Source organism: Gambusia affinis, linkage group LG08, assembly GCF_019740435.1.
Source record: "Gambusia affinis linkage group LG08, SWU_Gaff_1.0, whole genome shotgun sequence".
In the NCBI taxonomy this organism is placed as follows: domain Eukaryota; kingdom Metazoa; phylum Chordata; class Actinopteri; order Cyprinodontiformes; family Poeciliidae; genus Gambusia; species Gambusia affinis.
The window spans coordinates 13,418,916-13,440,279 of record NC_057875.1 but is presented as its reverse complement, the minus strand read 5'-3'; the positions used below and the strand labels follow the sequence as shown (position 1 = coordinate 13,440,279).

The 21,364-nt window shown below is 39.7% G+C and overlaps 1 protein-coding gene across 3 annotated transcripts; it reads left to right on the top strand.

The window, feature by feature from the left end:
• Nucleotides 1-1,497: 1,497 nt before the first annotated feature.
• Nucleotides 1,498-20,996, top strand: LOC122835621 (ras association domain-containing protein 8). 3 transcript variants are annotated; one of them, XM_044124805.1, is made up of 7 exons: nucleotides 1,498-1,877; nucleotides 10,938-11,141; nucleotides 14,538-15,337; nucleotides 15,448-15,645; nucleotides 16,917-17,061; nucleotides 19,113-19,244; nucleotides 20,140-20,996. In XM_044124805.1, the coding sequence occupies exons 2-6, from the start codon at nucleotides 11,039-11,041 to the stop codon at nucleotides 19,232-19,234; spliced, it is 1,368 nt and encodes a 455-aa protein (XP_043980740.1). In that variant the 5' UTR covers nucleotides 1,498-1,877; nucleotides 10,938-11,038; the 3' UTR covers nucleotides 19,235-19,244; nucleotides 20,140-20,996. The 3 variants fall into 3 exon arrangements, with proteins under 3 accessions (XP_043980740.1, XP_043980739.1, XP_043980741.1); XM_044124804.1 differs by lacking the exon at nucleotides 20,140-20,996 and having other exon boundaries at nucleotides 19,113-19,856; XM_044124806.1 differs by lacking the exons at nucleotides 1,498-1,877; nucleotides 20,140-20,996 and adding an exon at nucleotides 1,984-2,323 and having other exon boundaries at nucleotides 19,113-19,856.
• The last annotated feature ends 368 nt before the right edge of the window (nucleotides 20,997-21,364 follow it).

The window sequence follows — 21,364 nt, the reverse complement described above, 5'->3', positions numbered from 1 at the left end:
GATAACGGTAGATCAAATAGCCACTTGTTTTAACCAAGGCATGGGGAGTGCCATCTCTGAATGCACATGTCAAACCTAGAAGAGGATGGGCCACAGCAGAAGCAGACCACACCGAGTGGCACTGCTGTCCGTTTAGGACAAGAAACTAAGGCTACAATTTTCACAGGCTCAACAGAACATTAACAGACTTGAAAATTGTTGCCTGCTCCAATTTATCTCAATTTCACCTCCAATATTCAGATGGTAGGGTCAGAATTTGGCAAAAACAACATGAAGGGATGGAGCCATTCTTCCTGATCCCATATTATAGGGCAACGTCATCAGCCTGCCTGAGTACTGTTGTTGCCCATGTTCATCTACTTATGACCACAGTGTATCTGTCTTCTAATGGCAACATCAAGCAGGAGGATGAAGAATGTCACAAAGCCCAAATCATCTCAACCTGGTTTATTGAACATGACACTCACTGCACTCCAAAACAGTCTCCAGATGTCAGTCTGAAAGAGCACCTTTGGGATGTGGTGGAAGGGATGGTTTATATCATGCATGTCAAGCCAGCAAATTTGTTGCAACTCTTTGAAACTGTGAAAATAATAACTTGCTTATGAAAATTTGTTTAATTTCTTTTGTAACATGAATTTCTGTGACCTTTCCAAAGCACACAGTATTAAGAGTTGCTTGTCAGGAGCCAGTCTTTTTTCAATTATAGAGGCTAGAAGTATTTCTTGCTCCCATGTCGGGCAGATGTAGAGCTCATTGAACGACTACAGGGTACGTTAAGTAACAGGGGGATTTGACCCGAAGTCAATTCAAGGATAATTGTACTGCTTGATTATCGTAAAATATTGTGTATTTGAAATGTTAATAACGTCTTGTATATTGTATAATGAAAGAACTGATTATAAAAGCAGATGTGAATCAACAGAATTCCCCTCCTCCCCCATATTTTTGTTGGAAGTGAAAAGGTTTTTTTCCTTACTTGGAGACTTAAGGGGACCCTAACATGACGTCACTTTCCAAATATGGTAATGATGGGTTTTTGTAGATCTTCACAATGAAACAAAAATAATCTAATCCTTGTACACACTCATCAGGGTTTTTTTTTAACATATATATTAACTTTTTATGCTTTTGTCCATTTTCATTTACTTTGTGGTGCTAAAATAAGGACGAAGGACATCACCCTTAATCTTAAAGTGGCAGTGTCCGCATTTAATGAACAATAATTGGAAATAAAAAAGCAATCATAAATTGTTACCTGTTACATGTTATGCTAAATAAGCATTCATTTCTTTGGATTCTGAATTACACTTATAAAAATGAAACCAGTTTGTACGTAGTCAGGCTCGGTGAAGAATCTCTTATCTAAATATTTGAGCTACGGATTCCTGAGAGTTTCACCAGGAGAAAATATTCTGTTTAGATGTCCGGTATGTGTAAAAGTTGAAGGCATCCTCCCCGTCGGAGTGTTATTGCAGCTTTAAAGGGTCCACAATGCCTTGCGGTGTCCCAGTTCTTCCAAGGCGATGTAGCTCTTTACCAGCAGGAGTAATGAAACAGGGAGAGGAGAGGCAGGAGAGAGAGGAGCGTTTTCCGCAGCTGAGCCCCAAGACCGCAGAGGACAAACACAAACTTTCAGGCAGCGGGCTGGAACGTCAGATATCTGTTTTCATCTGGATTCATCCACGGCCTTCTTCTGTTTGTAAAACGTGATTTTTTCCCCCCCTTCCTATTTTGTCGCATTTCCTTGGAAGTGATTTATTGGGCAATGGTGAAACGGGACACATTTTGCGGAATCCGCTCTTTTACCTGTGTTTTCTCCTCAAACTTCCCCTCGGAGAGGGAGAACTGAGCTGGATCTGCTTTGTATCTTGAAGGTAGGATATTTAGTGTGGGCTGATTGCTGCAGACTGTTACCGCAGCTGAGCCAGTTTGTTATAGTGTAAGGTTAAAATAGCGGAAACATTTCCATAGTGGGATACTTCTGCTACTCTGATCCAACTACAGCCCGTTAACGCCATTAGAGGCTCATCCAGCCTTCACATAACTCCACTCAATACTCTTGCATTTCGTCTGTCCCTGTGTTTAACGTTCAGCTCTAATACAACTTAGGCTAAGATCTTTATATGTGATCTGATGTGATGCAGAGTTTTGTTCTCCTGGATTGTTGCTCAACAGGCCAAATGCTTTTTGCAGAAGATTCTCCCAAAAAAGATTTTTCTCTTTTCCACTACGGCTAGTTCTCAGGTCTTTCAGCCCATCTGGAAATGTTATGAACTTTTCCGTATTTGAAAGTGACGGAGTCAGACAAAGAGCTAGTATGGTAAACACAATTATTTGCTAAAGTATTCACGTCCCTTTTTAGAACCAACAATTTCAATGTATTTTAACATATATTAGATAAATACAAATGTAGTACATGATTACAAGGGAAAATTATAATTATTATTGTTATTATTTATTTTGGAAATGAAAATATTTTTGCGTGCCTTTGTAACTGGACTTGACTGGACCATCCTAATTCCTAAATATGCCTTGAGTCAATGCATTTTATTAGTTAGGTCTGTTGTGTGGCTGGGAAGTGAACATCAGCCCCAACCTCTTAACAGTTTCCATCAAAATAAATCAGTTTTCCCAAAACCACTGAAGAAAAGCTTCAGTGGGCCACAGCATGATGCTGCCACCAACATGTGTCACTTTGGCCTTGGTGTACTACAGGTGATTTGGTGTTTGATTTCAGTTCACTATCGAGCTGAGCTGCCCTTACTCTTTCCAATCTTTAACTAGGACTTCTTACGGTGTTATTTCAGGTGTTATTTCAATGGTGGCTTCCTTCTTACTATCTGCTTAATGCTCTCCTTGCCCAGTCTGTAAACCCTGCTTTAGACTTCTTCACAACTTTATCCCTTATCATTAACTAAAAATGCAATTGTTTTAAGCATTGTGTTACATTATGATTTATAAGGAAACAAGTAAAAAGAAAACACAGCTTCTCAACTAGCAAAAATGAATCTACATAACCCATTTGTAGAACTGTTATGTTTTAATACAAACATAGAAATAGAATGATGCAAATCAAGTTTACGGTACTCTTAATTACTCTTGGTCAGAATATCTTCTCCATCTGGCCAAAATTCCAAAATTGATAATTGTTTTTGTTGATTCTTGTACTTTAACAAAATGTGCACTATAATGTTTTTTTTGTTTGTTTGTTTTTTTGCTGCACTATTTAGGGGTGTTGGAATAAAGGGTGATGAATGCAACTGAACACCACACTTTACATTTCTATGTTTGATTGTTTTTTATCTTAAGGGGTGTGAATAGTTTTTCAGTGTACTGTAGTTCATTCCATGTTGTAAGGTAAGGTAGGTAAGGTAATTTTATTTATAGCACATTTTGAGCAACAAGGCGATGCAAAGTGTTGTTCATCTGATTAATGTACAAATATATACACCGCAACTAAATAAGTCTGTGGTCAGGTCAGATTTCAAGTTCGTTTTTAATTTTTCTATTTTAGAGACAGCCGCTAAAAAGTAAATAAATGCAGCCATCCCAGCTGCTCATCTCTGCCCATTTAGCTCTGTATACGCAGTGCAAAGAAGTCTGCTCCAGATGATGTTTTACGAACCTCAGTAACTTGTAAAAATTGGCCAGATGCCTCCCGCAGCCCTGCTGTGTTGCTGCTGCTCCTCTGCCCCGCTGCATGAGCCTCCTGCCTGCTCCTGCTGCTCCCTCAAAGCTGCCTAGTGAGCAGTGAATATGGCAGGGGAACAAAGGCGGCATTATAGCTGGCTGAACGTGCCGTCCAGATGTTGGAGATCCTGCCAGGACTGACCTCCCAAAATAGGGAGGAGGGGGTACTTTAGCTCGTATTAGTTTAATATCAACCAGGCGGACGCAGAGAAAGGCGTTTGCAGCTCCAGGGTGGGGGGGGGATATTGAAGAGCTCAGAGGAGCTGTGGGTGCGTGACTGGATGTGGGTTTAATCCCAAAACTCCCCAGTCTTTAAAGTAGAGCTAAATAGTTCTAAGCTAGTGCTGGGCATTCCTTATTCCCTTTAGTTTTTTTTTTCTTTTCTTCAGTGTAGCTTTGGTGCTGCAGATTGCTCAGTTGAAACACTTTTTAAAGTTTTTGGCAGAAAAAAAAAACATGTTGCATGCAAGTCAGTTCTGCTGAATAATTTAGTAAAAGTTTTATTCAGTGTTTCACCTTGCAGTTTAGCAACTAACATAAATTGCAATGCATTTACTTGCATTGCAAGTAAATGCAAAAGGAATCTTTCAAAATTATTCAAAATAAAGCGTTTGAAAGTGGAGACAGGTTGCTGTCATTGCTTGTGAACATCAAGGATCCGTTGGCAGAAAGGAACCCATAACGTTCTTATCTTGTTGTCATGGCCAGTTGCTTTCTGTCAGTGCAGGAATGTATCCTCTGTTTGTTATCAGTTCCCACCCTCCAGGATCAAGGCCTTCCTCTGGTCTCTACCATGCGCTCTGTTTCATTGTACACACCCAAAGCTGGCATAGTTTGCAGAGAGAAACGTTGTAACTGAAGTCACACCTGGAAGAATCACAATGCTTAACTTTCATCATGTCAGAGTGTCAGACTGTTTTGATAAAGTCTTCTTTCTTTTTTATGTGCTTGATTAACACAAAGTACAAAGACAAATAGAAATCCACTATACAACTGTAAGTCTTTTCTGATACCTCTGTGATTACATTTTTTTCTCATTTTTCTTTTCAAAATACATCAACGTGGAAAATATCTCTGGAGACAGATTGGATTTAGGTTTGGTAAAGGTTTTCTTGACATTATATTCAACTAAATCCACCTTCTCTTGAACCCTGACCAAGTTTCCAGTCGCTACATAAGAAAAGCTCTCACCCAGGATGATGCTGCCACCACTTTGTTTCACTGTAGGGATGGCACATTCAGCGTGATGTTCAGTGTTTATATTTTTGCCTTGCATATCAATTTGCAAGTAGAGTCTCTTGTAATCAGAGTACATTCCTCCTTATGTTTGGTGTGTCTCATGCATGACATGTCACAGACTTTACATCAAACTTCTTATGGCTTTCTTTCAACAATGGCTTTGTTGATAAAGGCCAGATTTGTTCTGATATCTAATATATAATAGTTTTCCTCTCAAGGAGTCTTCCTACCTGAGCTTTGTTTAATTCTCTCCCTGCCTGGCCTGTACGCTCAGGTGAACAGTCGTGTCTTGGGAGGTTTTCAGTTGTGCCAAACTCCTTCAGGTGTGAGATGATGGATGGAACAACGCTGTTAGATGTTCAAAGGTTGGGATATTGTTTTTAAAGCACAAGTCTGATTTAAAATTCTCACTGATCTGTTTGCCATGTTCTCTGGTGGTGATGCAGTTTGTTTGCTTATGTTCTCTAACACACCTGTGAAGTCTTTATAACGTACTTAACAACTATGTTTAAACAATTGTTTAAATACACGCAGGTGGATTTTGTTTACGAATCTGGTGACTTTGGAATGTAATTAGTTTCACTGGGTTTTATTTGGGGGTGCCAAATTAAAGAGGTTTGAACTAGGGTCATTTCCGTATTGTTTGTCATTACTAAGGAAACAATTATTTGGATTATAATTCACAATGATTAAGATAAAACCTAAATGATGATGCTTGTGAACCAGAATAACTATTTGGAATTGTACTTTAGTTATTTGAGCTATCTTCTCTACTACTTCCACGAGACCTTCAAAATAAGCTACCATTCAAAAAAGAGTAAAGTATTCTAATAATACGTTGGCCCGCCTTCAGCTTTTAGTCAGGCTTTTGCTGTGGCATAACTGCGATAAGAATCTCCAGTGTCATAACATGTTTTTCCACCCAGAGTTTATTTTTTCTAATGGGATGGAAGAGTTGGTAACGCACAATTTCTTTTCTAGCACACCTCCAAAGATCTCTGTGGACATTGTGTTGCCCAATCATTGTGTGAAAATGATAACTCATGTTCCTCTTGCACAATGCATCATCAGGGAAAAAGAAATACACTGATGGAATAACCTGGTTAGTATATTCAGATAACCTCATTCTCCTCACCAATTCAGAGTAGTGTCCCCAACGGCTTGTATGGTTGTCCTATGCATAATTTTATGCACCTCTCTTCTTACCCTGATATGCCATTCTCTGTGGAGGAAGGTAAATCTGGACTCATGAGACTAAATGATCTTCATACGTTGCTTCAGAGTCCAATCTTTAAGCTATCTGCCAAACTGAAGCCTTTTTTTCCCCACAATATCCTCGCTGATCAGTGGTTTTCTAAAGGCAATGCAGCAGTTTAGTGGCTATCCTTTCAGGTTCCTTCACAGTGAAATACGCTTGAACACAGCCCTGAGTTCTGCTATCATTTTTGTGACCACATTTTTAAGTGATCGCGAATAACTAGCGTTCAAGTGTTTTGTTTTTTTCTCCCAACCACATTTCTTCTGCAAAGATGTTAGCTTCCTAATAATTTCACAACTTTTTCATGATGAGTTCTTGACCTAGTTTTAGCAGCTTGAGCAATCTCCTTAACTGTTATCTTTGTTTGATCCGTGGCTATTATTTAACCCTTCTGAAACAGATCAGCATCTTTTCTTTGATATAGTTGTTTAAGAATTCAGATGCTAATTCCTGCATCAGTTTGGTTTAAGCAACTTGCTGCCCGCTGAAATATAATGATCAATAAATGATTAACCAATAGAAGGCTATGAACAATTTGGTTTCTTAATTCCAGGTGACTTAGTCGGACAGTGATGGCGCAATAAAGTTTGTGGCTATAGTGTAGTACTCATGAAAACCCCTAGGAAAAGTTACAGGAGTGTGAAAACATTTGCAGAACACTATGCAATATTTGGTCTTAGTTTTTAATCCCATAAATTGTACATATTTATGTAGTCTCAGCACATGTTGGATATTTGGAAGAGCGGAAGAGCTTTCTGCCACCGGTGCCTAAACAATAAAACCGCCGTCTGGCTGTGATTGCTCGCAGAGAACCATTTCACAACAGAGCTGCTGCCAATTACAGCCCAGTAAAAATTGCTTGTAATTACATGTTGCTGTACTCGGTGCACAGTTTGACTTAAAGTTTGGTAACCAACAGAGAGGAGGGGTTCAGGCATTATTGTGATGTTGCTCAAGTCTGTGAGAAATATCTTTCTGTCTCTAATTAACAGCAGTGTTGGGGACTTTTAGGAATCAGGAACCTCTTGTTCTGAATTAGTCTGACTGTGCTACTTGGTGTTCCCGTTAATTACAGGGAAGAATTTTCAACACTGAGTTGTACGGCTGTATTGTCCTCTGTTTTGGGTGAACAATGGTCAGCGAATGTGGACAGGAAGTGGAACAGGATAGATTTGTGAGGCAGCAAGTGTTAGAAGGCTGGTGGTTTCCTGTGAGATCGTTTTGCTCAAGCCTTTTTTATTCGATGTAATGAATGAATGCTCGTTTTGTTTTCGTCTAACACGCCGGCTATCTGCAAACAGGATTCAAACACATTTCGGAAATCTGTGGTGTTTTCTGCTTCAGAATCAGAATATTTGCATTTCTAGAGTTTATTCCACTAAAAGAGCCATCCTTCCATTTATTTGTAACTCTGCCTACCCATCCATCTGTCCTTCCCTCTTTCCATTAGTCCCTTCATTCATTCGTCCATGTCCGTTATTCTCCTGACCTATCCACCCGTCTCTTCGTCCATCTTGTTATCCATCTATACCTCCATTCATCTGTATGTCTAACCATCCACCCCTCTATGTATCCACTCTGTGGTATTTGTAGATTCAATATTTAAAGCCTGACCACTGTACAATATCTGCCATAAATACATAGTAAAATTTTGTTTGTTCAAGAAAAAGGTGTTAAAAAGGACTGAGATATTTTGTGTAAGAACCCAGAGCAAAGTCCTAACCTGCACAATGCAGGCAAGCTGTGATGCTAGAATGCTTGTAAATTCAGCAAATGCATTGTAGCGCTAAATAACTAGACTTTTTCCCTTTTTGTGTATGTGACTGAGGGTATATTAGTTGCGTTGATGCACTCATGGGAGCATATGGTAGAATGTTTACACCAGCAGCCAGCTGAAGCCTTTTCTCTGCCAGCTTGGTATGCTCCTGTAGGTCTGGAGAGTTGTCATCAGCAGCCAGGGAAGCAAGCTGCTTGGTGCTGCTCACACACTTTTCTTCTCAGTGAGGAATGCAGGTCCAGTCATTATTACTCAACACCGGACAGTAACAAATGAGAACAGACACTCAAATCATCTGGATTTGAGGTTTTGCAGAAGTTTATCATCTCAGCTAAGCTTTAATAGAAATCCAAGAGCTCATCTGCCTCGTAGAATGCTTTTCTGGCAAAATGCAGGCTGCACAAATCAGGCGGCGGGCATCCCCCCAGGCTGCGGCTCTGACGGGCCAACAGAATAGAGCTTGCAGAGCCCAGGATGGCACTGTGCCCTGCACCGCTGTGCCCGTATCATTAGTTGGGTTTTCTGAGCTAATGTCAAGAAGTACAACATGAAAGAAGGGAGCTCTGAGTCTGAGCTGCAGCTTTTAAATTTATGTAACTCAAAATGTAGTGTCTTTTTGGAAGGGATTGCAACATTTTGTCATGTTGCAACCACAAATATCAGTGGGTATTTTATGATAAATCAACCCAGGGTAGCGGAACAATTGTGAAGTATAAGAACAATGACATGTAGCTATTTCATGTATTACAAAATAAAGTTGAAAATGTTACACGCATTTTTTAATCCTCTTTACTCTGATACCTCTAAATAAATACCTGTTCCTTCAGAAATGGATTTCAGAATAAAGTCCATCTGTGTGTAATTTTATCTTGGATTTAATCCAGCTCTACTATGAATGCCTTAGATATTTGTCGTAAAACATTAGTCAGCTAACAGCATCATGTAGACCAAGAAATGGATAAGATGGGTCTGAAAGTTGTTGAGAAGGTTAGGGCAGGATTAGGTTATAAAACAATATTTTAAGCTTTGGACATCTGACTGAGTGAGAACTGTGCAATCCATTATCTTAAAATGGAAAAACTATGACACATGCAAACCCACAAGCTATGACCGTCCACCTGAACTAACAGATTGGCCAAGAAAAACTGAGAAGCAGCCAATATGCTCTGGAGAAGCTGCAGTGATCCACAGGAGGAGGGAGATTCCTTTGTGAAGTGAACTGTTTGTCATATACTCTAAAAATCTGGCCTCTCAATGGGTAGAATCAGTTATTTTTGTAAAAAAGCCACAGGTAGTTCCAGTTTAACCATATGGAGGTCACAGCAAACATTCAGAGGACGGTGATCTGGTTAGATGACACCAAAACAGAACTTTTGGACCTATTTGTGACAGAAAATTAAGTCTGCACATCACCCTAAATGCACCAACCACACAGAGAAACATGAGTTGACAGCATCATGCTGTGGGAATGCTTTTCCTCCAGAGGGGCAAGAAAACCAGTCAGAGCTTATGGGGAACAATGGATGTAGCAAGACACCTAAAATGAGATGGTTAAGATTGCAAAAAATATACATGCATTAGGATGACCTAGTCAAAGTCCAGACCTAAATTCAACTGAGAATCTGTGGGAGCAAAGGAAAGTTGTTCAGAGGTACTAATTATGTTGGTGTATCACCTAAAATCCCAATATATTATTTAAAAAAAACTCAAGCAGTTGTGTTTTTTAACTTTTAGTATTTCCATACCCTCCCCATCGGCTGAGCTGTAGTGCCCTCTCTCCTTCAGGTCCAGTACTATTACTGATTTTGAAATTGCTTTTAAATAAAGGGGGAATAAAAGGTTTGATTCACAGAACATAAAGATTTCCCTGTTTGCTTGACTGCGAGTGTTTTCCAGCTCCTCATCCTTCAGTGCTTCAGTGCCATTTAAGGGCCGTTTGAAGAGAAGGACAAAAGCCCTTTTTGACCAGCTGTGTCTGTGCCAAGAATAGAGCGTGCAGACGACACTCTAGTACCTACAAAGCAGAGTTTTGATGTTTTTGTACGAAAATGAGATTTTCTGAACAGAAACACAGCTTTGTTTTAATTTGTCAAACAATCAGGCAAGAAGTTTTCCTTCCTGGCGACTTTTTCTTTTAGACGCATTTCATTGTTTCTCAAAAAGTAGCCTTCAGCTAATTAGTCCAACTCCAGTTGTTTGTCCTTCTCTGCTGCCTTGAAGGGCTGCATGGGGTTTGGAATACATGTAAAAAAAAAAGGCAGTTGGCTGGCGACTATTGGGACAGACTGACTGGAGTGAATGACTTTGTGAATGTGGACAGGGAATACCTGAGCTGGGGGAGGTGTAATTGGGAGGGCTGGTGGACAAAGGGTCCTTTTCACACAGCTGTGTGGGTTAGATTCATAGAGAGGGATACAGATGGGCTGTTCATTCTGACCCGACGTACTGTCCTTGAAGAGCATGTTGAAGAATTCCTGTCAGTAATTATCCACATCTTGGTACCTGCTTTGTGAGTCCATGAAGAACAATTTAAAAAGCAGTGATTATGTTAAAATATTCTTTTCTAAAACGTTGGTCTTGATTTTCTTTTTAGACTCTTCCCATATTTTAATCCCTGTCACATTCTGTCCTTTCTGAGGTAATGTTTCTGTCATCCTGCCTCAATCTAATACCCAGTACAAAAGCAGGAACTGGCCTTGGGAATGTCTGCTGGCAGATTCTTCCTGCACCCCCAACAGTCATGTACCTATTCATAGAGAGGAACAAAACAACACTGTTAAGGCCAGGTGGCCAGGCATGCCTGGAGTCCATTCTCCGCTTGGACTCTCTTACATGTTATAATTTTCTCTCGTTGTAAAACTTTTGCTGCTATTCTACAAATGGGTGGCTCAGTCACAAGCTCTGTAACTTTGGCCGTACAACTGCATCGTGACTAACCGCTTCCTGTTTTCCCCTTTGTTTCCTACACAGTACATTAGAAAGAGGGATTTCCTGCGAACTGCCATCATTCCAGCCTTGAATAATGTTGGGGGCCACACACCGTAACGGCCCCGCTCACTTCTGACCCCAAAATGGAGCTGAAGGTCTGGGTGGATGGCGTCCAGAGGGTTGTGTGCGGGGTCACGGAAGCAACCACCTGCCAGGAAGTGGTGATTGCTCTGGCTCAGGCTATAGGTAAATATTCCTGTTTTTACTAGAAGCTCACCGGGGGTATAATCTGTCCCTTAGCCTTAGAAGGAGGCTTGGTTTCTCCCCCCCCACCTATTTACAAAGTTACTTAGAGATTTTATTTTATTTTGTTGACTTTCAGAATTTTACGAGGTCTTATGAAAGATCTGGTGTGTGCTTTAGTTAGAATAATTTATAAAATAAATAAAGAAGTCAAATAAAATCAGTAGGGAAGTTTTATATTTCCCAGTTGTGGGACAGTGGAGAAATTTTGGTCCTATTACGCATTTCTGTACACTGTCCACATCGGCATTGGGATTGCCAACCACAATCGAGGACCTGACTTGATCCAGCTGAATTTGTTAATCATGTTACGATTCCTGAAATGGGAATCATTCATGTTGGAACCCCGCGGTTCTAATCTTTTGGCCTGTAGTGTGTTTTTCAGTACAGTGTACAAAGCAGGTCACAAAACACAGAGGATCAAGGGATAGCAACAGCCAAAGCAGCCTTTTTATTAGCAGCATCTATACCATGATTTATACACTTGCAGTTTAATTCTCAAGCGTTTTTTCAGATCTTTAAACTCTAATTTTGCTTCATATTGCAAGCAGAATTTTGGGTATAGTCATATTTTCAAACTCATCACTACATCTTTGTTGCTCATTTGGTCTCATTTTCTGTCCACCTAAAGTTTACGAGGTTAACGTTACCATCTGTTGTTTAAGTCAGCAAAGATTCGGCAACATACAGTTACTGGTGGTGCATTTAAGGTCAAATGTGAAATGAGTCCATATTTGTTTAGTGGTTGAAAATTAGGATTTCCTGTGTAATGCCAATCTGCTTGTTTCTTGAATAATGTGACATTTTATTGAATCTGAAATCACCAAAAAGTGAACTGATTTCTGATGAGGAAGAATTTTTCTTTTTGAATTTAAAAATAATTTTGAGTTATTGCACAAAATAATAATAATAATAATAATAATAATAATAATAATAATAATAATAATAATAATAATAATAATAATAACAATAAATTCACATTTCAATATTAAAACCTTTGTTGTTTTGAGAAAATGTGACAAATGATACATTATCTTGAAATAATTGTGTTAAAAGGACGCTTTCAGCCATGTTATTCATCAGCTTCCAGATACATTTTGCTGATCTTTTTGATCCACAAATTTAATCAATTTGCATTATTGTTTAAGAAAAGCTCAGAAAAACCTTGACCCTGATAGACGAGTGTGCGATTGTGCTTCTTTGCATTGATAAATATTCTCCAATAATCATAGTAAGTTTCTCTAAAATGCCAAACTGTCGCTTTTAGACACACAAAGAGGTCCTGATGACGTAAGCAACTGTCCTCTCTCAAGCCTTCATTTTAGGCTCCTGCTGAGAAATGGTGGGCCATAATCAGGGGCTATATTGGTGCTTGCTTGGCTTTCCGCACCCTGCTTTTCCATATGGCTGCTGCAAAAATGGGGGCACTTGAGCAGAATGTATTGACATCACTTCCCACTAAGCGCAGGAGGACGAAGGAAAGTCTGACTCATCCCTTCGTATCCTGCCAAACTATGGAAGCAGCACTTCTCTCTGAGCCCCCTCCTCTGGCTTTCAATGTTCCCCACACATACACCACGCTAACGGATCAAACGCAAATAATGATTTTGCACTTTGACGTTTATTGAGCGTTTCTGTGTATGCACTTTTGTAGGCTTTTATTGTCAGACGTGAAAGAAATCTATACTATAATCAATGAACCAAATGGGAAAAGCTGTTGAAGTGCTGAAACTGCAGAAAACCCTTTACTCTACGGATTTATATTTGTTTAATTTTCTATTGAATGCAACACTCGTAAAAAGTATTCGTGCCCCCATTAAACCACAAACTTCAACATACGTCATGTATTCTTCAAATTTTACTTGTAAATTTTATTTTGAAAGCTGTGTATCGGGTTCAAAGTAAAATTTACAAGTAAAATTTGAAAAGCTTTATTTCAGATTGGATGAGGGTCTGTAAAAAGCAACTTTATTGCAGAATTTATTTGGATTAGATCCTAAATAAGATTAATGTGTTTTAACACATTAATGTGCTGTGATATTGAGCATTCAGTTGTCACTCTGGCTGTATGTTGAGTGTTTATTATTACTCAACATACAGTGAGTATGTATCAAATATCAAATATCTCCTGCAACAACTTTTGAAAGCAAAAATCCCTGATACTGTACATTTAAAATTGTACGGTTGTAGTTGTACTATCACTTTTAGCACCACAAATGTCAAAACAGTTCCGCCATTTTGGATGTCACCATTACGACGCAGAGGTGCAGGTCGTTGACGTAACCTGTACAGCCCCAAATCTCCTGTTTTTGCACACTTTCAACCTTATGTACACGTTGACTGAGTATGCACTTCATAGAGGGGCGTGGGATGTAATGCGAGTATTGGGACGGGGCTCCTTTCAACTGATTCTTCCACCTGACATGTGGATCTATGCAGTGGATCCATAACTTCTTCTCAGTGGCGTGTCGTGGGGTTTCAGTCAGGGCCATCAATACACGTCTGCTATACCTGAACAATACTCACGTTGTGTGGGACAATGCAAGAACTGTGGACCACACCAAACCACAGGCATCCAATATGTAAATAAATAAAAATATGCCAAGTAAAGCAACAATGCAACCCAACAATGCATATGTCAAGCAACATATCTAGAAGTTCTTCTGACTGTTGCTCTCCTTATCTGGTCTGTTGGCGTAGAAAACCCATCTGTTGTAAGGATTGCCGTTGTGTTGTATTTTCTCTATTTACAAATGAATGATTGAGCAAAGCTGTGTACAATTTTTAGGTCTAGAATATTGTTTCAAAACTTAACTCTGCTTTAAACTTCTCCATGACTTTATCCCTGACATGGTCGCTGTATTCTCTGGTCATTGTGATTCTGTTTGTTTTCTATCAACTCTCTGAAGTCTTCACACAGCAGCGGTATGTGTGATGGGATATAAAATAAACATCTTGTGAATATATTTTTGAAAACAAAGAATCATTTCCCTTCTAATTCTCAGTTATGTTGGTCACATAAAACTCCCCAAGTTCTGCTTTTTGCCTCTGGTTTCTTTAAATGAGGTTTTAATTTCTTGCTCATTTCGTTTAAGAAACACAAGCACAAAAAATACTGGGTGAGAATTTAAATCTCAGCTTTTTTACAACAGAATTGCTTCTAAAAAGCAGTTTGTTTCTGAGTGAAGATCCTTCTTCTTTAATATGTGGTGTTTGTTTTGAAGTTATTCTCTCCACTTTCATCAAGACAGTTTTTATCCTTCCTGTTCAGCTTTGTGTTCAGTGCATTGTGATGTCATCTCTAACGGTGCATTATTTTAATGTGCTTCTTGTTTTCAGGTCGCACTGGGAGGTACACTTTAGTCGAGAAATGGCGGGACACAGAGCGCCACTTAGCCCCTCATGAGAGCCCAGTGGCCTCTCTGAACACCTGGGGTCAGTACGCTGGTGACGTTCAGTTAATCCTTCATCGTACGGGCCCCTCGCTCACTGAACGCCCCCCATCAGAGGGCCCCCCACTTAGGGGTCCTGAACGCGGCCTCCATCGTCAGAGCCTGCCTCCTCTTGCAAAGCTCCGTCACCCCAACGATGGCTCTCTTCACCGCCGTGAACCGCGCCGGAAGTCTCTGACCTTCACCGGTGCGCCTCGGAGCCTGAGGGAGATCCTGAGCGGAGGGCGGATCGGGGATGCCGAGGGGAAGCGGAGGCTCCTTCTGGGAAACGGGGGGATTCACCACCATGCGGCGCCAGCCTTTGGCATGGCTCCCCCGGGCCTGTGGACCTGTCACATGGAAGATTTGGTCAGACTGGTCAGTCTGCAAAGAGAGACTCTGACCGTGCTGGAGAAGAAGCTGGAGGCGTACGAGGCCGAGCTCCTGGACTGGTCCGAGGGCCGAGGGGGGCGAGGGGCTGGGTGCGCTGCAGATCTGGGTAGAGGTGGAGGGCTGTTGGAGGAGATCCTGAGGCTTGAGAAGCACCTTAGGAAGAATGAGGTGGAAATGGAAGAGGAAGAGTTTTGGGCCACTGAGCTGCAGATTGAGATAGAGAGCGAGAGGCAGCTGGAGGAAAGACTGCAGGAGCTGCGTGGACGACTGCAGGGCTGCGAGATGGAAATTAAAGAAAAGCTCACAATGTTAAAGGTATATTATCTATTGGGAGATGTTTTTCTGTAAATTCAAAGAAAATGGATTGCGGTCTAAGAGTAGATGTGTTTTTTTTTTTCTGCATTGCCGTGTCTTCTGCTTGTCAGGGGGTAGAAGCAGGTCTTGAGGAGGAGAAGCTGCAGAGAGAGCGCCAGGAGACCCAATGGGTCAGTGAAGCTGAGGCGCGGGCTCAGGTCCTCCGGGTCAAGGCGGAGTTGAAGGCCCAAGAGAGACAGGCCATCCAGCTGGAGAGCAGCTGCAGGGCTGTGGACAGATCACTTGGACAAAGCAGTAAAAAATTACAGGTGAGTTTTTCTAATTCAGTAACCAGTTAGTTAGTGTTTTTTTTTTTTTTATGCTGCTAAATATTCACTTATATCATCCATCCTTTTGCCCCACTCTCTCTCTTTATTAATCATTTCTTTGCTTCATAACATGAAATGCATCTTTACCAGTGAAAACTAAAAGCATAAAGCCTAATTGATTAACACATCTCTAGATTTAAAATGAACATTTAGCCCCCTTCAGTGCGACACATGCTAGACTAGTCCAGAAATCTTGCAGGACTCCAGTAAGTCACACTGCGAGAGCTCAAGAATAGGAAAACTTCAGAGCAGTTTTAGAGCAGCAGAATCATTCCGGAAAGGTCCGACAGAGATATCAGCTCAACAGAGAAGAGAAATCAAGTTACTGGTTTTAATGCTTTCATTATCAGAGCTGGGCTCCAAGAAGAGAGAGATGAAGTGAGACAGACCCAGTTGTGAAATCACTCAGGACTTGGAGAAACAGGCTCACATCTGTTGGAAAGTTGTCACGCCAAATGGCTACAGAATATCCTAGTGACCTGCTCCTCATTTAAGGGTTGTAAATAATCTTTAATTTATTTATCTCAATTTAAGTTCTTGAAGCCTTCAAAAAGTTGTTTTGAGTAGCATCTTGCAGGATCTTAAATTTGTGCACCCTTTTGCTGCTTTCATAGATTTTTTTTATTTATTTATTTTTAGTTTAATTAGTTTCATCTTGGAAAGAGGACATTTAGACAGATTGAGCTTAAACAGATTTCAATTTTGGCAACTGTATGTAGAAAACTTAAATGGCCAGAGTCAAAAAACCATAAAGATAAACACAAGATTTTCATTTTGTTTTTTGTTTTTTTACTTACCCAAGTTGCTAAGTTGACATTCCAAAAATTTTCTTCAAGCTAGAAAATACCTCTCGACCACTGCTGCTGTGTTTTGTCTCTGCTCTGACCACTCTAACCCCTGATGGCTCACACTGAGCCGGGTTCTTTTCCACTGCTGAAACTCGCTTGCTTTGAAGGAGGGATTGCTGGAAAACCAACAACTTGATGCAATCAGCTTAAAGAGAATTGAAATCTCTGGTACTTGGGCTAATAAAATATGCTTTTGGTAATTAAATGCCACTATTGAACAATAAATGCGCTATAAACGTTCTGCGAAAATCATTCGAAATCAGTAACAGATATTGAGCTTGTAGTCATGGGTTGAAGTCTCGGATTGAAATTGTCTTTGGTCCTCTGCAGTGTGAGTTGTCATTTTCCTTGCTGCTGTTTCAGGACATGCAGCAGGAGCTGGAACAGCTGACCAAGGAGCTGCGGCAGGTGAACCTGCAGCAGTTCATCCAGCAGACTGGAACCAAGGTCACAGTGCTGCCCGCTGTACCAACGGAGGAGGACTGTGCAAACAGCAGCTCTGGTTCAGGTAATGAAACGTGTCTTCAGTGTTACTTAAAACCTTTTTCAGGAAACTATGAAACACTCATTGAGATGAACTGAATGAGTGCAGTGTGATCTGACCTGATGCAGTTCGTCTTAGAATAATGGTGCTCTTTGATTTAAAAAGACATCATGTGTATTGCATGTAAAACAGACGACAAAGTTCAGTGGGAGTGTTTGAAAATCATTTAGTCCGTCAAGGTGCACTTTGTTCTGCGGCTGCAGTTCTTGACAACCCGCTGAGAGAAAATGACTCAGTTCTGTCTTGCATCTCTGTGCGTCACTATGTGAAAGGAGAAAATAACTGTAAAGAAAAGAACATGCAGTACGGCTCTTTGTTGCTGTGTAAGTGGCGGTTTTGAAAGGCTGCAGCGGTAAATTACCAGCAGAGTGCAGATGCTCCTCAGGAAAGCGATGCACCATGAGAGGGAAGCGAAGGTTGGTTCTTAAAAACCATACAATGACTCGGTACTTTGTGAAACTTGTTTTTTATGTCTGAGCTGAAGAAAAACATTTCTTGGCAGAAAAGCTAAAATGTTCTTTTAAAAAGTTTGTGCAAGGAGGAGGATCAGCCCTGGTAGAAACAGACGTTGAGGTTTTTTTTAGGGCCCCCTGCTGGTTTGTTAGACCTTGCATGTTCCACACAGGCCAGATTGACTAATGCACTAATTATACTCATACTGCATAAAACGTTTTGAGCTAACTCAACAGTTTCTGCTGCTTCCATCTGAGCTGAGAAAAAGAGCCTGTGAAATGAGCCAGTCATATTATTCTCATTCTGTTATAAGCTCGTTTTTGTTTATTTTTATAAATCAGAAAGGCTGAATAAAATCACAGCTGAAATTAAATATAAAGAAGTAGAGGCTGTAGTCCTTAATGTGACCGTCCTGGGATTGATCGCCTACCTTGAGACCTTTGCTGCAAGTCTTCCTCTCATCCCTTCCCTCTGACCATTTCCTGTATTGTACCGGTCAATAAAGGCTACTAATGTAAAACAAATCTCTAAAATGAGAAAAACTATATACTAATTGTCAACTCACCAGTTAACAATAAACTGTCTACATATGGCTTGGCCAATATAAGAGGAAAGTGAGTGGTGCTGTGGTGGATGCCTGGACCATAAACAAGGCTTGATGCCTCATTAAATCCTCGGCTGGCTTTTGTGAGCAATAAGGCCTCAGTATATACAAACGCACTGAGTTAAGCTTTTTATTTCTAAGCACACCTTGGATCATTACTGTGTTCCTTACATGCAGTTAACTTATACACAGACATGTTACAGGCAATTATGAAGATAGCCCTTTTATTGTATAAAGTTTTGGAGATGAATGCATTATACTGAATATAATGCACTGTTTTTTTTGAATGGGCAAAAGTCCACAGAGAAAGTAAATGTATAATAAGTTTATAGATTTACAAATATATTACCCATTACTTTTTTGGATGCCTTTAAATCCAAACTGTTAACATAATTTTTTCCTTCTAGCTTTTCTGCTACTTTTATTAAACTGTTGCTGTGGGATTCTGCATGACACGCCCACTGTTATGGTTTTCATTATGTAAATTAATAAGTGCTTGATTATCCTCTAATAACCTTGCATAGAAGAGTGAGCATGATGAATTTTCTCTGTGCCATAAAATTGACTCCACTCCTTTTGCAAAGCTCAGCCTTGCCCCCTGGTGGCTCCAAATAAGGAGTGTATAAAATCATATATTTTATTTTTAATTTTTTTCCTTCAAAATTTCTGACACATTTATACAGCATTGACAGAAATTACTGTCTTTTATATGTATTTTAAAGGAAACTGTATTAGAAATAATAGGTGGTTAAAAAACAAACTAGTCAAATTGTCAGCCTTATGATTGTCCAGTGGAATATTTGTCACTTTTATGAGTTCTCTAATGCATTTCCTTGTGTTGTAGTGTGACAGTTTGCTAAATTTTAACGTGCACCATCTCGATGCTGAATAAGAAAACGCTCCTCAATTAAAAGCTGCAGTGCAGTCTTACTTTCTCTGTTGCTTGTTTCCTGGTCAGATTTGGCGGTGCTGACTGGCTCGCTGAAGCGTCCTGTGTCCACCCAGCCTGTGTCCAGCCACCTCCGCGTCCTCGCCAACCCTCTTAGCTCTGCCCTGAACCCAGAGGGGATCTACGTCTGACCCTAAGCAGGTCGTCTCTGCAGCTCAAGACTATGCATTCTTTGTTTTTAATCCTTTAGTGTGAAGTGTAAAGAAAGGGTAAACATACAATCTCTGAATGGAAATAATCGAGCGCTTAATGGAATAAAACACCAATTGGCAGGTATGGTCAGGAGAAAACCACTGCACCCTACCGACTGGTGCATCCATGTTTTCCATTTCTCTCTGAAACGTCTGGCTGTTGTGGATCTCCTCCATCAGCATATCCACTTATTGTACTTTCACTTTACTACCTGCTGAATGATTTATATTCATCTTTTTGCCTTTTAGAAAGCGACCATGAGAATCTTTGTATATGTATGTTTCTCTCTCCAGCAAAGTGTCTGGTTCTTATTGAAGTGAAGGATCCACTTGTTTGTAGTAGAACTGTGAACAATCCCTCCCTGTGCTCTGTTGGTTCAAGTTAAAACTATGCACAAATGGTTCATATTTTTGTTACTGAATGTTTCTGTGTGTACTTACCAAAATGAAGGCTTACTGTAGATGTTTGTACTCTTTAGCTTTATTCAGTGAGTGCATTTTATTCTGAAGTTGTGCATTCCTGCAGTAATGGCTGCATATTAAACCAGTGTTAATTCTCCTTTTCAGCTGTATTTTTTTGTTGTTCAACAACAACAAAGTATATATATATATATATATATATATATATATATATATATATATATATATATATATATCTAGAGATCTATATATATATATATCTATATATATAGATATCTATATATCTAGATATCTAGATATATATATATCTATATATATATATATATATATATATATGTATATATATATATATATATATATATATATATATATATATATATATATATATATATTCTGAATGTATTTTATGCTTGTTTATCTTATAGATTGTGTGTGGCCAAAGATTGAGCTTGTTGCATGATTGTGCTGGCGGCCATCTTTGAATGTGCAGAGAGTTCTCGAAGCCGATCGGTCGACCTGGCAGTGGTAGTCATAAAGTGGACAGTTTCAGCTACGACATGAAGTAAGAGTGTGAGAATGTAATTAAAATGGCTTGTGTGCATCTGTCTGCATGCGCGCACACGCAGTGTGGAATTTTGAAGGTTTGAAGCACTTGTTAAATCATGAAAATGTTTGTCTGCATATATGTCAGCGATTCGAGAAATTTGCCTATGTGTGAGTGCAGAAAAGCCAAGTTATGAAGCTTCACTTAGGTTGTAGTTAAGCTGCTAAACACATTAAAGTGCCTTATCCTCATATTGTTAATGGTGTTTTCCAGCATAGAGGAGGTGTTATGGAGGGCGTTGTTGGAAAATTCATTATTGAGATCAAGACAACTGTAGATTTCAGTGCTGGTATGCAACGTGAGCAGAAGAAACTACAACCTTTCTTTCAGTGTTTTGTAGTGTTTTGTAGGAATGTCAAACTAAACAAGAAGGATCTGTACTTTGTCACTGTATTGTTACCGTAATACTACATGCAACAGTTAAGTTTCTAATCGTTTTCCCTTTTTGTTTTTTACTTGCAACACGTGTACTGTAATTTGGATCAGAACTTTCACATTGTTGTGGTCACTGTTTACAACTTCATATCTTCTTGAGCTCTAATAAGATGTCAACTTTAAATAACTTTTGTTTTGTTTTTCTTGCCTTAATCTACTGCAGATTGTGGCCAGTTGTGTATGGCTGTAACAGAATGCAGATATGACATGGATTGCATGGTTCAATAAACCATCTGAATAAAATTATGTTGTGTGACTGTTGTTTACTGAAAGTATCTATGACTGAGGACATAATAAACAATGATCCGACCACAGACTCCACACAGTCATTAATTAATTAAACTAGAATTCCAATAGGGGAAAAGCTGTGTTGGTAATATGACGTATATACTTTTTTTTTTTTTTTTTTTTTTTTCAAATTTAAGAAGGAAAGTAGCACTATGGTGATATTTAACCACCCAGACTTCTGACCAAGTGGATCTAGGAAAGGTTATGGGTTATGGGGACTTTTCCAAACAAATGTACAGCATTGTACAGAGGGGGGAAGTATTCTCATGTGAAATCCAATTATCATAATTGGTGATATAGTGATAGACAATACAGTGCTCATA

Excerpts from the sequence above, each read along its gene's own strand:
- LOC122835621 (XM_044124805.1), top strand. The coding sequence starts at position 11,039 with ATGGAGCTGAAGGTCTGGGTGGATGGCGTCCAGAGGGTTGTGTGCGGG. Across the intron at positions 11,142-14,537 it reads TGCTCTGGCTCAGGCTATAG|GTCGCACTGGGAGGTACACT; the intron begins GTAAATATTCCT and ends TCTTGTTTTCAG. Across the intron at positions 17,062-19,112 it reads AAACAGCAGCTCTGGTTCAG|ATTTGGCGGTGCTGACTGGC; the intron begins GTAATGAAACGT and ends TTTCCTGGTCAG.